Source organism: Fringilla coelebs, assembly GCF_963513975.1.
Source record: "Fringilla coelebs genome assembly, chromosome: 3".
In the NCBI taxonomy this organism is placed as follows: Eukaryota; Metazoa; Chordata; class Aves; order Passeriformes; family Fringillidae; genus Fringilla; species Fringilla coelebs.
Window position 1 is genome coordinate 46378232 of NC_140030.1, and position 15699 is coordinate 46393930.

At 42.6% G+C, this 15699-nt stretch overlaps 1 protein-coding gene across 1 annotated transcript in view; it reads right to left on the reverse strand.

Annotated features, from left to right (window-relative positions):
• Positions 1-1560, reverse strand: part of CDK19 (cyclin dependent kinase 19) — a 123135-nt gene extending 121575 nt beyond the window's left edge. The window contains exon 1 of the mRNA XM_084203096.1: positions 1306-1560. Within this exon, the coding sequence (XP_084059222.1) occupies positions 1306-1433 (128 nt within the window). The 5' untranslated portion in view covers positions 1434-1560. The remainder of the gene's footprint in view (positions 1-1305) is intronic.
• Positions 1561-15699: the final 14139 nt, after the last annotated feature.

Genomic DNA, 15699 nt, shown 5'->3' on the forward strand with positions numbered 1-15699 from the left:
AAAGTTTCAGTTGGCTATTCCCTTTAGCATTCAGATAGAAAGGAATCACCTCCAATTCACAGGCATATTTTAGCCAGCCTTACAGTATGTTTAGAACACTCTGCAAACACAGCACCAGGCACACACCACAGTGAAAAAATGCTCAGTGACTCTTCTGAAAGCAAAGGATTTTATTTGGAACCCACACCTGCACGAGAGCCTTGCTCAGGCCTCAGGACTGCTCCCTTTCAACAACTGCATGATAGCCAAACAATCCCAAATTGCAATCCTAGCTCCCCACTGCTCCCTTAACCACAATACCGTGAAAATAGCATCCATGGAATACATATCCCATGGTACTGGCTTTCCCCAGAGAAGAGAAGAAACCTTGCTTAGCCAATATACATGGGCTTAATGCCTACAGGACCTCTGTGGATCAAGCCACCAGCCAAGTGTTTAGGGACAGGGACTTGTATCCCGCTCTTTCACGGGAGACTGATGGAGACACACCTGTGCATAGGTACTGACAGAAGCCACCAGCTCTGCCTACAAGGAGCGTCCCGGACAGGCCATCAAGCCAAGCGTGCCCGGCACTGGCATCCGCGGGGTGCCTGGGGCTGGGGACACGCCAGGGACCCCCACACACCCCGGGAGCTTCCCGGGCCGCTCGGGAGGGAGCAGCCGGGGAGGGGCCGTCGGGAGCCAGGTGCTCCTCCCTTCTCAATCCCCTGCAAGTAATCGGAACAGAACGTAAAATCACGAACGCGGTCACACAAAAGACGAAGGCGACGACCTGGAACACGGCGTGCAAAGCAAAGGCGACCCCAGGGCACAGCCTGCTGACACCGCACCACCAGGGATGGCGGGGGGGAAGCGGGACAGAGCGGGACGAGCTTTAGGTTGAACATTAGGCAGGACTGCTTACATAAAGGGCGATTAGACATTGGAAAGGGACTGCTCAGGGAGGTGGTGGAGCCCCCGTCCCTGGAGGTGTTTAAGGAAAGACTGGATGTGGCACTTAGTGCCACGGTCTAGTTGAACATGGTGATGTTCGGTCATAGGGTGGACTCGATGATCTCAGAGGTTTTTTTTCACCCTAATTGATTCCGTCGCTCCGAGCAGCCGGGCACCGATGCGCGGGGCCGGGGCACCGGGGCCCGCTCCCGGCGCGGGGCGGGGGATAGCCGGGCGGGCTCCGCGCTCCGGCCCCCGCGCTGCCAGAAACTTTCCGAGGAGGGAGGGAGGAAGGGAGGGGAAGGAAGGAGGGGAGGGCGCTGGTGCGGGGGCTGGGGGGGGTTGGAAGGGGGTTCTCGGCGCGGCCCTTACCCGTCCTTGCGGCGGGCCTTGTAGACGTGCCCGTAGGTGCCTCTGCCCACCTTGCATCCCTCGTACTCGAACAGGTCCTCCACCCGCTCGCGCTCGGCCGCCAGCTTCGACTTGAACTCGTAGTCCATGTCTCGCCCATGGGCGGGGAGGGACGGGCGGGCAGGGGGACGCGGCGACCGGATCAGCACCCGCAGCTGGCGGAGCCCCCTCCCGGCACCGCCATGTCCGGGGCTCGGCGGGGGCGGCGGGCGAGGGGAACGGGGCGGGGGGGGGCGGTTTGTTTTTGTTTTGGTTTGGGGCTTTTCGGCGGGGGGAGGGGGCGCGCTCCGCCGCCGCCACCCGCTTCAACTGGGCTCCTCGCGGCGCGGCGCGCGAGGTGCCGGGAGTCGTAGTGCGGCTGCGGGAGCCGGCCCCGCCGCCGCAGGCGGGACACTGTAGCGGCAGAACTACAACTCCCGGCATGCCCCGGGTCGCCCCGGCCGGGCGGCGTCGGCGCACTGCCCTCTCCGGAGACACCGGAGCGTTTCAGCGGCCACTGGGAACTTGCTGACTCTTCACATTGCGCGCACAGGCGGGAGCGGCGAGCGCGGCCGGACACGGCGCCTCTGGTTGGCAGGGAGCGAGGGAGGGAAGACCAGAGGAATAGACGGTGAACAGGCACGCCATGCTGCGGGGCGCCGAACAGTGCAGCGACTTGTTTATCTCGCCAGCTGCCATTCACGGCCCGGCCCCGCCTCCCCGCGGGGCGCTGCCCCGTGATTGGTCAGTTCTGCCCCGCCGTGCGGCGGGCGGGGCCAGGCCGGCCCCAGCGCTGTGGCGCTGCGGGTCCATGTTGGAAGTGGGAGGTGTTGTAGGATTCGTGCAGTCGGATGCTGTTAATAAACCGATCGCTTACAGAAACACGGGGGCTCACACTGTGTTTGCGCTCACATACAAACCAGGCGTATTGCTGCGTCTTTAGGATCCGATGCCGTAGCAAGGCTGTGCCCCTTCGGCCCCGAACAGTGAGATTTTTAGACAAACGCGGCGCTGCTTTGGGGTTTGGATTTCATCAAAGTACTTTGAGATCACAGAAACATTCAGGCCTTTTAATGTTATGTCTCGGTCTCTCGAAGATTCTTTTTGTGAAGAGCGTCACTCTGCAAGCTTGCTTGTGTTAGGGAAGTGCCAGGTAGAGGTAACTGTATGAAGAACCACACGGAATCACAGAATCAGTCGGGCTGGAAGAGGCCTCGGAGTTTGAATCCAGTCTGTGACCAAACACCACCATGTCAACTGCAGGCTGTGGCATTAAGTGCCATGTCCATTCTTTCCCTAAATATCTCCAGAGATGGTGACACCACCTCCTCTCCAGGCAGTCCATTCCAATGTCTACTGACTCTCTCTGTAAAGAAATTCTTCCTAATGTCCAACATAAACCTCCCGTGGTGCAGCTTGAGATGATTTCTCATCCTCTCACCTGTTGCTGGGAGAAGAGGCTGACCCGCACTTACAGCTTTCTTTCAGGGGGCTGTAGGGAGTGTAAGGCCAACCTCGACCTGACCTCATACAGCCTGCAGGTTGCAGCCCGCTCTAGAAGCAAAGGACAATCCCCACTTTGTGTGTTCAACCTTAGATTACTCCTGCCAGCAGCAAGTGAATGAAGCAGAATTAGAGGAGGGGAGAGTAAAAATGGCATCTCTCCATACACAGAAACTATCCCAGTTCATCACCTGCTCTGCCAGCATTACTTACCACAATGGAAAGTTTTTCCACATGCTGGATGGGAGGGGTAGAGGAGCTGATGAGAAGCTGTCATTGCTGACAAAGCACAGGGAGGTGTCAACTGCACGATAAGGTACGGTGCAATATATGATTACTAGTGCATAGCTAAGTCATGAGGTCATAGCCAGAAGTTTGTTTCTCAAGGAAAGGCAGGAGTGTAACCATTTTGAGGTTATTATTTCTTCCAGAAGGCAATAGATGATTCAGAATTTCCCTTGGGACAGGTAGCTAGCAACTGAAATTCTCAGAAAACTTCATCACTCTTTTACCACAGTAATATTTTCCAGAGAACTGCAAGTGCTTTGCTTTGCAGTTGCAGATGTGGATCTTTCTGAGCAAGGCCTGATCATGAGCTGGCAGTTTTCCTGAACAGGAGAAAGAACGCTATCGATCTTTCAGTGTCAACATTAAAGACATTTACTAAAATTAGAGCTAACTATTTAAATTTTGCAAAGTGTTCGCATCTTTGGTCACCTGGTAATCAAAACCTACACTGAGAAGAAAGGGACACAAACATAAAAAAGAAAACTTATCTGTAGAAGGTTATTTTACCCAAATTTATTCTGGCAGTTTTAACATCAATAGAAATATGGACTACCTTGCTGTTGGTAATAATAAACTCTTCAAGTAGTTCCCATTGCCCTCTTTGACCAAGAAAAATAGCCATTATTGCCCATTTCCACCACTCAGGCATTTGTTTTTACTCTTTCAATTTCACAATGTACTGACAAGACTGTCTTTTGTTATAATTCGTTTTAAGCCCACAGTGCTGATGAGAGAGGGCTAAGAGAGGGCTCATTATGGTAACCTGGCACTTGTAAGCCAAGGCAGTATAATTTCCCCTCCACCCTATACTGTAAACAGCTCCCTAGTGTTGCAAGCAGCCATTTTATCCTTTCTTCTGCAAATTAATTGTGCTTTGCCACTAAATTTTTTGGCCCTCACTGCTGCTACTGGGAGGCTGTCCGAGAGAAACCTCTCTAACAGCTGGAAGCCTTTTAAAAATGTCAAACCTGCTCTTCCTTGTGACCAGTACCACGTCCATCTTTTCTTCCTGTGCAAATACTGTCCTGAAGTAGCCTTTCCCGCTCTCCTGTGTGTACCCCTGCCAGAAGTATTTATAGACAGCAGTCTCATTCCCACACAGCCTTGAGTTTGCTGGACTAATCAAGCCATGCTCTTCTCATTCCCCTCGTGAGCCCTGCCAGTGAAGGCTGGGCCGGCACAAATCAGGTGGTGAAAAGCACAGAACGTGATCTGTGCCCTGATTCTGTCTCTCCTGACTCAGCCCTGCTTCTACTTTCTGAATCCGTATGCTGGCCACACAAAGGCCACTAAAAGTGTAGAACCAATTGAACAACTTCAAGCACAGGCCAGCTTGGAGGCTGGTAAGAATAAGGCTGCTGTCTCATTAATGCAGAAGTTTTATTATGGTTGAAAGATGGAAATGGGCACTTTTGTTTCTTCTTGAGATTGGAGTATATGGCAGGATTCCATTTCAAATTCATAAAGGTGGAAAAAACTGTTTGTGTGGGCACAGGCTGTCAGACCTGCTGGAAAACACCTGCCTGGCATCTCCTCTCCAGGTGGTTCCCAGAGGAGAAGCAGCAGCAGGCAGCCATTTACAGAGCAGTGACAGCAAATTGTTTGAGAGAAAGAGACAGAAAAATACTGTGACATTTCCGTTGCTCTTTCACGTTAGTGGAACAGTTGTGATACCAGTAACTCATATTTAATAGCATTCATGCTTTTTTTTAAAGTTAAAATACAATTTTACCAATTGTATTACTCATTTCCTCTGCGGTCAGAAGAGAAATGACTGAAACATTTTTAATATGCAGTGCCATATCATTTGTTAATTGTGCCAATGTAGAAAGTTTGAGTAGCCCTAGCAAAGAAAACAGAAAATTATGGGGTTGCAGATTGCAAGCAATATTTTTTTCAGCCTGCCAGCCTAAATGAAGATGCCACGTTGTCACTCATTAGAATCACCATTTCTTCCAAATCTCAAGTCACTGTGGTTAAATTTCATTGGAGGTGAAAGATATATCAAGCAAGACTGAAATTTGAGAAATTGAGTATCCTCACCAGCTCTCTAAACAATTCTCCAACACAGATAAGTCATGAATTTCTAATGTAAAAAGGAAAAATTTGTTTTTTAACACTTCAGTGTCAAGAAAGTAATACATGTAGGACTTTATTCTTCTTTGTAGATTACCTTGCACTTAAAATACATTCCTAATTTCTTTCCAGCATGTTTCATTCCTTGGACAATCTCTTAGAATTCTCTCTTCATTTGTTAGTGAGACCAAAAGATAGGTGGTGGGATTCTTTTATTTTTCTTGGCCACATTTGGAAGTAGCAGCACCTTTTCTTAATTACCTTTCTTTGTAAGCTTTTACTTGTTAATCCAATGGGAAATTTTTGATTCTTAGGGATCAAGATAGCATTTTTTCCAGTACAACTTGAGTGGGATATTAATAAACACATGCACTCAGTGTTGACTTCTGTCTGTCACATTTAAAGCCAATGTTGCTTCACTTCAGAGTGGAAGGATGGCTCTCAGAATTCCAAGAGATACAAGCAGAGAAACAAGGGATTCCAAGGGATACAAGCAGATGAATAGAGGTCTCATATGTACTGTATTACCGTGTCTTCATAAGCAGAGAAAAACTAGCAGACCTGTTTCAGAATGTGTAGAGATGTACTTGGGATTTTTAAACATATTAGTGTCAGTGTGAAGAGTCTAATGAAAGTGGGACAGAATACCAGAAGATTTCGAATAGGGACAGATTAGAAAGTCCCCAATGGATTCATATCAATTCAAGTTCATATGTTATGATTCCCAGTAAAACTCTGAATTTTGGAATCTTTTATATCAATTAACTACTAAACCCCTATAGTAAAAGTATTAACCTTATTATATTGGTTTAAAAAAACAAAGTAGATAACAAAGGGGCTCTATCATGATTTTACAGTAAATCTAGAGAGCATGCTAGGAATGAAAGAAGGGAGCGCTGACTTCTGCACTCATGATATAATTATTTGTCTAGCTCTGTTTTGTTGGGGGTTTTCTAACTCATTTTTATAGTACTATAATCCAAATAGTACTAAATGAGAAATCTTGTGCTGTTTTTCTTGAGCATAATCCAAGAACCTGGTCTGAGAATAGTCTGTACTGCTTTACTCCATGTTAAAAGAACCCTTGCGAAAACTATTCCCTAACTTCTCTTTACAGACTAGCAAGTATGAACACTTACTTGACAAAAATCAAAGTAATTCAGAATTCAGCAAGTAAAAAACAGTGGGAGACAGCAAAGTAAAATAGTTGATTTTTTTTTTAATAAAGTGGTTAAAGTGAATGAATTAAAATTAAATAATTCTGCGTTGCTCACTGTGCTAGAGTTCATCATTATGCCTCTATACCTCAACCTTATTGCTCAAGCAGTGTAACCACATGTATATCTTTCTTAGGATAGCCACTTACTCCCTGTGAATTGTGAAACAAGCTTATTTCATTTGGGAAGCAGCACGCAGTATTGCAGGCTGGCTTCAGTTTGACAGAAAAAAAAAAAAAACAAACCAAAAAAGCCAGAGGATACTACTAACTAATGCCTTTGTGTTCATATTTGAGAATCGGTATGACAGCTGATTTAGAAGGCAAGCCAATACCTCCAAAGCAAAGATTTAGAGAAAGCCTTGAATTCAAAAAATGTAGAAGTTGCCCATAATTATGGAGAAAGCATAAACTCTAATTCCAAATATAGCAGCCTAAAATTTCATCCTTTGGAGCTGCACAGTCAGTGTAATTGAGTTTCCTTGTCTTCATTGGTATACATGGTTTCAGTCTTCCTGCATTGTTGGCATTCTCATTCCAGCACTAACATATTCCATCCACTGTATTTCCTTGCCAGTCATTAAAGTTTTTGGAAGTTAAGTAATTCTAAACTTGCATTAGAATCCACTGGAAAAGACAGTACCGTGTAATGAAAAAGGAAAGACGTTTCTTTGCTCACTCTTGAAGCACAAAAAGGAGGATACAGCTAAACTGCTCTGATAGCTTTCTGCTGTTAAATTCATTTCCACAGAAGAAATAGAATTGTGCTAAAAGGATAACCTGAACCACATTGACTTCTACTCTTAGGTTTTCAACTTCTTCCTTGGATATAAGAAGTTTTGGCAGAATCCATCCTAAATGCAAGCCACAGCTACAGAAAAATATTTGATGACAGGTCTATACAATGTACATCATTTATATGGAGAGAAGATGTATTATTCTTTAGTGTTGCTCCTAGCCAATCAGATTCTGATGCCCTGTTACTAATGTTTCCAACAGCAAATGTTCATAAGGGCATCAATAAATCATCTTAGGGTAGGAGACATGGGACAAGGAATAACAAACCCCAGTTGTACCAAGTGAGAGGTATATATGGGAAGTGATAAAGACAATTGCATAATCAATTATCTGAAGATACTGTGCAATTATTAGACTAAAATTAAAATCATTAGATTTTTTAAAGAAAAGATCAGATAAACCTCTGTCAGAAATTTTGTAGGTAAGGTAGCATTAAAGTGATGAGAAATTAGATTTCTTGTTTTTCTTTACAGACCTATTTTCCCATGTCTCTGTTATTCTGCATGGCATAAGAAGGACCCTCAGTTCATGGACTAACCAGTTAAAAGATAAAAGTAAACCCGGAGTTTTCATGACAGAAAGGTTATCCCACAAGGATTCATACCTAACACTGAGCCATTCACAGTTCATAAATGACCTGGGAAAAGGTACAAATGATGATGTGACAACGTTTGAAGAACATATTTAGTAATTCAGATCTAAAGCTGATTGAAAAGTACTGCGAGAGGCTTCCACAAGAGTGTGAGCAGTGGTAGTTGAAAAGCAGTATTCCAGAGCATAAAGCAGCATAATGCACAAGGGGATGAAAAGATACAGACATGACAAATTCTAAAAGCTATTGTCAACCAGGAAAAGCCTTGCAGTCACTGTGAGTAGTTCTCTGAACAAAGTTCAGTGCTCAGAAGTGATTAATAACACGAGGAAGATGAACTTCTTTGGGAAAAGGATAAGAAAACATAATGTAAAACACATTTATAGTCCAGTGCACTACTTGCATGTTGCTTTCAGTTCTAGTTACTCCATCTCAAAGTCCACAGAGTGAGGATTTACAGTAACGTTCCGGATTGAACAACCAAAACACAGAAAATCAAAATGGCAAAATACAAATACATTAACAGCTTTTAAATACAAAATACTGGCACTGTCTTAGCAAGTCTGCAGCACTTAGATTACTGGAAGATGGGAAGGCATACAGAAGAGATTATTGCTACCTCATTGCCCTTTTCAGATACTTTTTAAATCATGTGCTCCTTGGGCCTCTGGTCTTGTCTACTACAGCCATTCTTATGATCCTGTGGGGAGAGGCTAAATACATTTGGATTTATTAGCTGGGAGGATAAATGATTTGGGAGGGGAGGTGATAAATGGTAAAAATAAAATTGAGACAAAAGGCATATTTGATTAATATTGTGTCATTTACAACTATGGTGTACTATGGTCCAGAGGAAACTTCCAGCACAGGAATTCACTGGAACACAGTTTGTTAGAATATGAGGAGCTATGCTAACAAAAGAAACAAGTGATCCAAGACCTAAATCCCTCCTGCCTGTGAATGATTTTGTGTAACTATGGTGGAATTAGATTTAGAACAACCTAAGAACTTCTATGCTGAGAGCCTCGATCTGTTGCTGAAGTTCTGGTTTTCTTATTTCCACCCTAATTTTATTATTTCCTAACTCCATCTGTGCCTCAGTGGCAAAATCCTAAATTATCTAGATTCCAGAACTGTATTTACAGCCAAATAGGAAATGACAGCATTGGCTGCTGGCTCACAATGCTGAAGAAGTTGAGCAACTCTGAATTTTAAAAGAAAGCCAGATGGTCTAATGAGAGTAGAAACCAGAAGTTCCATTGTCCTGCATGGTTATATTTCTTTGGGGAGCAGGTTTTCTACCTGTAATGCAAGGTAGAATATTTTCCCATCTTTAGGAGAACTTTTATATTAAAGTATTACTAAAACTATCACTTAGCTTTACTAGCTCTGTCCATCAACCAGTAAAAAATTTGCACTCAAATTTCAACCACCCTAAAAAAAGAACTGACCAAAATCTTTTTATACTTCAGGCTACAGTATTGCCAATACAAATCAGGAAAAAAATATCCTAAGTCAAATTCCTATTTTTAATGCCATATATAGAAAAGACTTAAGCTCAGACTGCCAAAGAAAAAATATTTTTTAAGCCCTTGGTACCAGACCTCAAAAATTTTATTGTCAAACCCCTACAGTGCTTTTGGCTGGATGAAGTATCAAGGAGAAGGTGACTATGGCCTCACAGAAGATGCAGAAACAAGACTAGAAGCATGGGGATGATGCATTCACAATCACTCTTACAACAGAACATGGATGCCCTTGCTGCTAACTTCTTATCACTTGCTTCTGTCTTACCTTCTCTCTAATTTTACACAGTCAATAAAATTAGAACAATCAAAAGTGTTAAATAAATGCACCTAAGCTGAAGTACGTTTAACTTCCACATTAATGTTTCCTTGAAGGATAAAGTGCACTTGCTTTCCTGTAGCCTCTGGTAGTATATTGTGTCTGGTTGGGAGGGGGTTAATTTTCCTCACAGCAGCCTGTGTGGTGTTGTGTTTTAGATTTGTGGCCAAAGCAGTGTTGATAACACACCAGTGTTTAAGCTACTGCTGAGCAGTGCTCACACAGCATCAAGGCCTTCTCTGTTTCCCACTCTGCCCCCACAGCACGTAGGCTGACATGAGCTGACCAAAGAGGTCCTGCACGCTGTGCAACATCATGCCCACTTTTGGAACTGGGGGGGGGGATGTTTTGCAAAGTTGCCATTGCTTGCAGGCTGGCTGGGTATCAGTCTGCTCGTGGGAGGTGGTGTGTGCCTTTCCACCACTTACTGCTTTTTCTTCATACTTTTTTCTTTCATTGCCTTATGAAACTGTCTTTATCTTGACCCGTGTCTTTTTCTTGCTTTTGCCCTTTCAATTGTCTCCCCCATCACACCTCAGGGGGAGTAAGGGAGAAGCTGGGTGGGTGTTGAGTGACTGGCCAGGGTCAACCCACCACCCCAGAAAAGCTCTGAGAAAAGAATGAGAAGGAAATGGGATGCATCTTACTGGACTAATTGCTTTGCCATGGCTCTCTTCTTCAATGCTGTTGGTGGAAACAACCAAATTCTTATTGTCAGGGACTTGGTGGAAGAAGTTACAGTTCATTTTCTCTTTCCTATCTGCTGGTGCCAGCAAGAAGGTAGTATGGATCTCAAAGGGATTAACAAACCAGTAATAATAAAAATAAAAGTGCTGCTTCATTCAACCTTTAATGCAGGCATAGGCAACCTATAGCTCATATGTGGCTTCTGCAAGAGCTACACCAAATGACAGACAGATAGCAGGCAGTGCAGCTGTGGAAGTTCCTGCTGTCAAAAAAAGCAAACAAATTGAGGCCAGTAAAGCCAAAATTACCCTGCCACCTTGGGCACAGCTCTACTCTCCAGCAGAATCCTTACCAACAGCCTATAATGTCATTCTGAAGTTTGACCTCTCCTTAGTGTGATGGGGTGTCACATGAACTTGAGCTTTCATCTCTTATCTTCCATAATCTGAAACTGTTGTGTTTGATTCTGCACAGACCCAGTCTGATACCATGACATCCAAACCAAAATTTTCCCGTGACTGAAGTTTTTCTATTGATGGGTAAATCTGTGGTAAAACAAGCTCCTCCGGTAACCCTGAGATTTCTGAGGAACTGCAGGAATTTGGATTCTACACATGCATGAGCTTTTCAGGACTGTTGGAAAGCAAAAAAAAAACCGTGGAAAGGTTTTTCTTTTTGTTTGTTTGTTATCTCAGAGTAAGGAGACCCAAATTTTAGGAAGTACATTTAAATAGAGCTTCAATAGTAAGTTAACAGAGACATGTTTAACTCAGAGTCTGTTTCAAACCACTTTGTTAGGAAAGTGGAAAAAATGCATCACGTGTTTCAGTTCTTCTGGCTATAAAGTAGGAACAATCATCTTTAGATATCCTTAATAGGGCCGTCTCAAATCTAATTGGTAACTGTGGGCACTCTGAGTACTAACCATTCCTTTATTAGTAGCACTTTATTATTGCAAAATTATAGCTGCTAGTGCAAACAAAGTTTTCTTCATATAACCCATTGAGTCCATCACTTGCAATGGATTCTCTGGATAAGACAAAACACTGGGAGCTGTAATTTTATCACGCTTGTTGTAGAAGTAAGCATGCTTGAAATAGAAATATTTGTGCTATCAATGGTAACAGAAACAATAACAGTAGACTGGCATCAGATTACCAAGCTGTTCTCAGTAGAGAAATCCTGACCTTTCTATGTAATGAACTGGATGCTTAAGGGAAAGAAGATAAACTAAGATAAAGAAAAATTTTTGAAATGGTGGCTGTTGTGGTGGTTACACTGAGAATCCATTTTGGTGCTAAGCTCACTTCAGTCTGCTTAATTCTGATGTGTTGCTTTTGACTCTAGACACTCCCAAGTAGAAAGCAAGTTCTGCTCTTAAGAAATGGAAAGCCTTGGCTTCTTTGGATCTGTGCCCTATTCCTTATGCTTTCCCCATGTCCACACCTCAGGTTCACTGCCCATCATCAATCTTCCCTTCCCTCAGTGCCCACAGCTCTTTCCTCCTGCCTCCCAGCTACCAGCTGGGTGAGAACCAAGGGGCTGCTTTTGAGCTAAGCGTGTGCTGACTGCCAGCAAACTCAACATAATAAATAACCTTTGAGCTCAGGCAGCAGCCTTTCAGTCACAGTAGTAATATGAAGGAAGTAGTCTTTCCTTTACTGAGCTGTTATGTTTCTTAAAACTTGGAAGAACTTCATAGCCTGAAGTTTTCAGTTTCTGAGCCAAATGTAACTGAAACGAACTTACAGATTCTAAAGTTATTAGAGAGGGCCTGACAAGATGGGTAGGCAAAAAAACATGTTACCTAAGCCCTGTTTCCTGAGGCTTACAGTCCCAGAGAAGTACCCTTTGACAATGTAATAGATACAGTTCCCAGAAGTTTATAAATAAGGTGTAATGATGGAAGGTATAGGCAATATGCAAAATATTGATTTTAGGAGTTTCCATACCATTGACAGTATTCAGGGGAAATCTCCAAAGCCATTTAGCAGAAAAAGCGCAGTGGGTTTGATTTATTTGGATTCATACAGAAATTAGTAGACATTGGGAGCACATTGCAGGAGCCAGAACATGTGTCCTTGTTAAATGTCTCTGCTCTAGCAGTTAGGCATCATTTCCCAAATAAATACAATTGCAGTTTATTGTCAGAATTATGTTTAATCCTAGACAGGATTATATATAAAAATTAAAAAGGAAAAAGAAAAAAGTATTCATAGGTCCATACTATTGAATGAAAGATTTTCACTTACTTTAGGATTTCCTGCATACAAAAGAACTTCTATTTGAACATCCACAGATGAGAATCATTGGCAGTGTATGTATGAGTATACTTTCTGCTTTTATTAAGTGCATTATTCTTTCACGTTTTGAGCATTCTAGGCTGTACCTGACCTGAATTCAGATGCAGAAAGAACAGGTTTTGGCACAGTGCAAGTAACATGATACCTGTTCTAAAACCTGATAAAATTGAATGCTTTCTTTTCTATATAATCTCTTTTCCTTGATATTATTTGAATATTGGTTCCACATGTCATGCTTTTCCCTTCCAAAACACACTAAAAGTGAGGGGGAAAAGAAAAAAAAAAAGCCAGATGCAAATTCACCTTGAGATGACCTTGATGGAAGAAAGACAAAGACATGTGCTGAACTCAGTGGCATTCCTAATGAATTTATTTATGATTGGCAATAATTTGGATTGCATTGAAAATGTGTCAGGTCCCTGAAATAGTAGAAAAATCCATCTAGTGTCAAAAATATGTTACAGAAGAACTTAATGTCTGAAGCATTCTGGTGGTCATACAAATTCTGGGTAAACTGAAAATAGAGGAGTAAATTTGGTAAATTACTGATGAGGAAATAATATACAGTGACTGTAGCTCCTGTTGGTCAGGCAGCAGAGCAGATCATACACTTTCATAGAGAAAGGGGCTAATAGAGAAGTTCTTTACGTATATATGAGAAACAATATTGGAAATAAAGATAAAATATGGAAGAAAGCCTCAGAATATGGGGAATTTGATTTCCCAGCTCAAACTGATCATGTGTAAAATGCAGATCTAAGTGCTGTGCCCTGACCACTGCAGAGCTTTCAGCAGGCAAGTCACGTAAAATCCCTTCAGGACCTCTTTCCCACATACAGAAGCTATATGGACTTATTTCATGCACTATTAACCAAACAAGTTCAATTTTTGTGTGTGGCTTCTCTCACATTGAGTTAGAACTATTTTTATCCGTTTGCTTTATGACTATACATGTACACCATAAGCACAAATTAATTTTGCAAACATTTGCTCCATTCACAGTCATTATTTCTCCCCAGCCCTTTATCACTGACCATTTGCAAAAGGCCACTTACCACCACAGTTCTGCCAGACTGACCCCAAACGGGTCCCTGGTGCCAGCAAGGCTGGCAGGCAACTTCCCGTGAAGTATTCAAGGGGATGAGCCAAGGATCATCTACACAACAGGTGTGGGTGCAGTAACCTGCTGCAGGATGGTGACAAGCAACCAGGTGCTGGATCTTCATCAGTTCCAGCTGTGTTGGGAAGGAAACATCCATCTGCAGCCCTGTTGACAGCTAAACCAGTGTAAACAGATCTAAACCATGCTAAAGCCTTGACTGCACACAGCCTTGTGTAATATACTTGCCATATTGATTGGAAAAATCAATAATGCTAAGCAGGTAACCCCCCTGTGCAAGCACATTTATAGCATTCTAAAGGGTTTTTTTTCACTGATGGGATATTCCTATAAATTTCTCTCTAATACAATAAGAAATTTTATCATAATCTACAGCATGAAGTAGTGTTACATGCTGACCCAATATATAACCATACAAAATTAGCATCTTTATCTATCATCTCATAAGGCCATTTTAATTTAATATTATCTAGTTGCACTGCAATGTAAAATAGTTTTAGGATGCCTTTGTTAGCCAAATAAAACAAAAGGAAAACAAAAACTACTGAGCAGGGCCAAATGAAGCTGCAGGATAGCTGGGAGGGTTGGGCTGTAAGTTATTATGTTGTTCCCCTGCTGTGTGACATGGAATGTGCCACACTGAGGGGTGCTTATAGCCCCAGCTGTAGCCAGGTCTCCTGAATGCCCTTTGGTGGCAATTTGAAAGGATACAACTTGAAACCAAGTAAAACAGCAGAATAAATTGATAGTTTCTGATATTAAAGTCCTTCAATCACAACATTTTATTTATTACACAATATGTTTCAAAATTATACCCCTTATTTTAAAAGTATCTTCCTTAAGAAATCTAGCCAGAATTCATTGCTATATGCAGATACATATAGAATGCATAAATACATAACACATAAAAATATTACCTTTTTCTAATCATAAGATTGCATTAACACAGGTAACAAGGTTGCTTACCTGCTTGGATGCTTCTATCAGTGCATTCAGTTTGTGGGTGTAAGTTTCAGGTGCAGTTTAGCACCGTGCCTTCTGCATATTTACATGCCATTGTAAAGGTCTGCTCTTCCCTTTCCCTGAATCACACAGTCCTCAGAACGTACAGTCCTGCTGAGTTGTGAAGCTGTGGACAAGCACAGTAGATCTGGAGAACCAAAACCTGCAGGCAATAATGCATATTTGAGCACTTGCCAGTGCCCACGGCGGGCAAGTAATCCTGTGCTGTGCCTGTCAGCCACCCAAATTTCTAATAGAGTTAAGAACTGAATGACAGTCTTCCCAAAGGCAGCATCAGAGTTAGAGAGTTCAGAAATGACTTAATACTTGCTAGAAGCTCCACCTAGGCAATCCACAATGTCTTAGGAATGCAAATATTTTGCAGCACTCTGATCCTAGCAGGAGGTTTCTTCTTTGTAATCTTATAACAAATCCAAATCACATAATTTGATCCTGTGGGACAATTTCTGCATCAGAATAGCAAAATCAGGTATCGTTCTTAGAGGATTTGAAGCTGAAGTCATTCTGAAAGCTCCACTGTAATATATATATATATATATATGTGTGTGTGTGTGTGTGTGTGTGTGTGTGTGTGTGTGTGTGTGTGTGTGTATAGATATATAAAAAAATAAATAGCCTGCTAATATAAAAATAGCAGTACCAGCATATGAAAGCAAGACATTTAATTTCTTGATTTAAATAATTTAGATACATCATTTAAAAAACTTTAGATGAGACTTAAGATCGCATATTAAGACCTGAATCCACCTGCTATTTCTAGCCAAGATTCCATTTACTGGAATAAAAACATTTGGACAGGAAAGTCCCAAAAAGAAGTGGCAGGAGCTGGTCTCCCAATAATGAATTGTATAAGGGTATCCCAGACTAGGGTCAAATTCTGGGTCATAATAATTATGCAATCTGGCTGGAATTAATGGGTTTATGA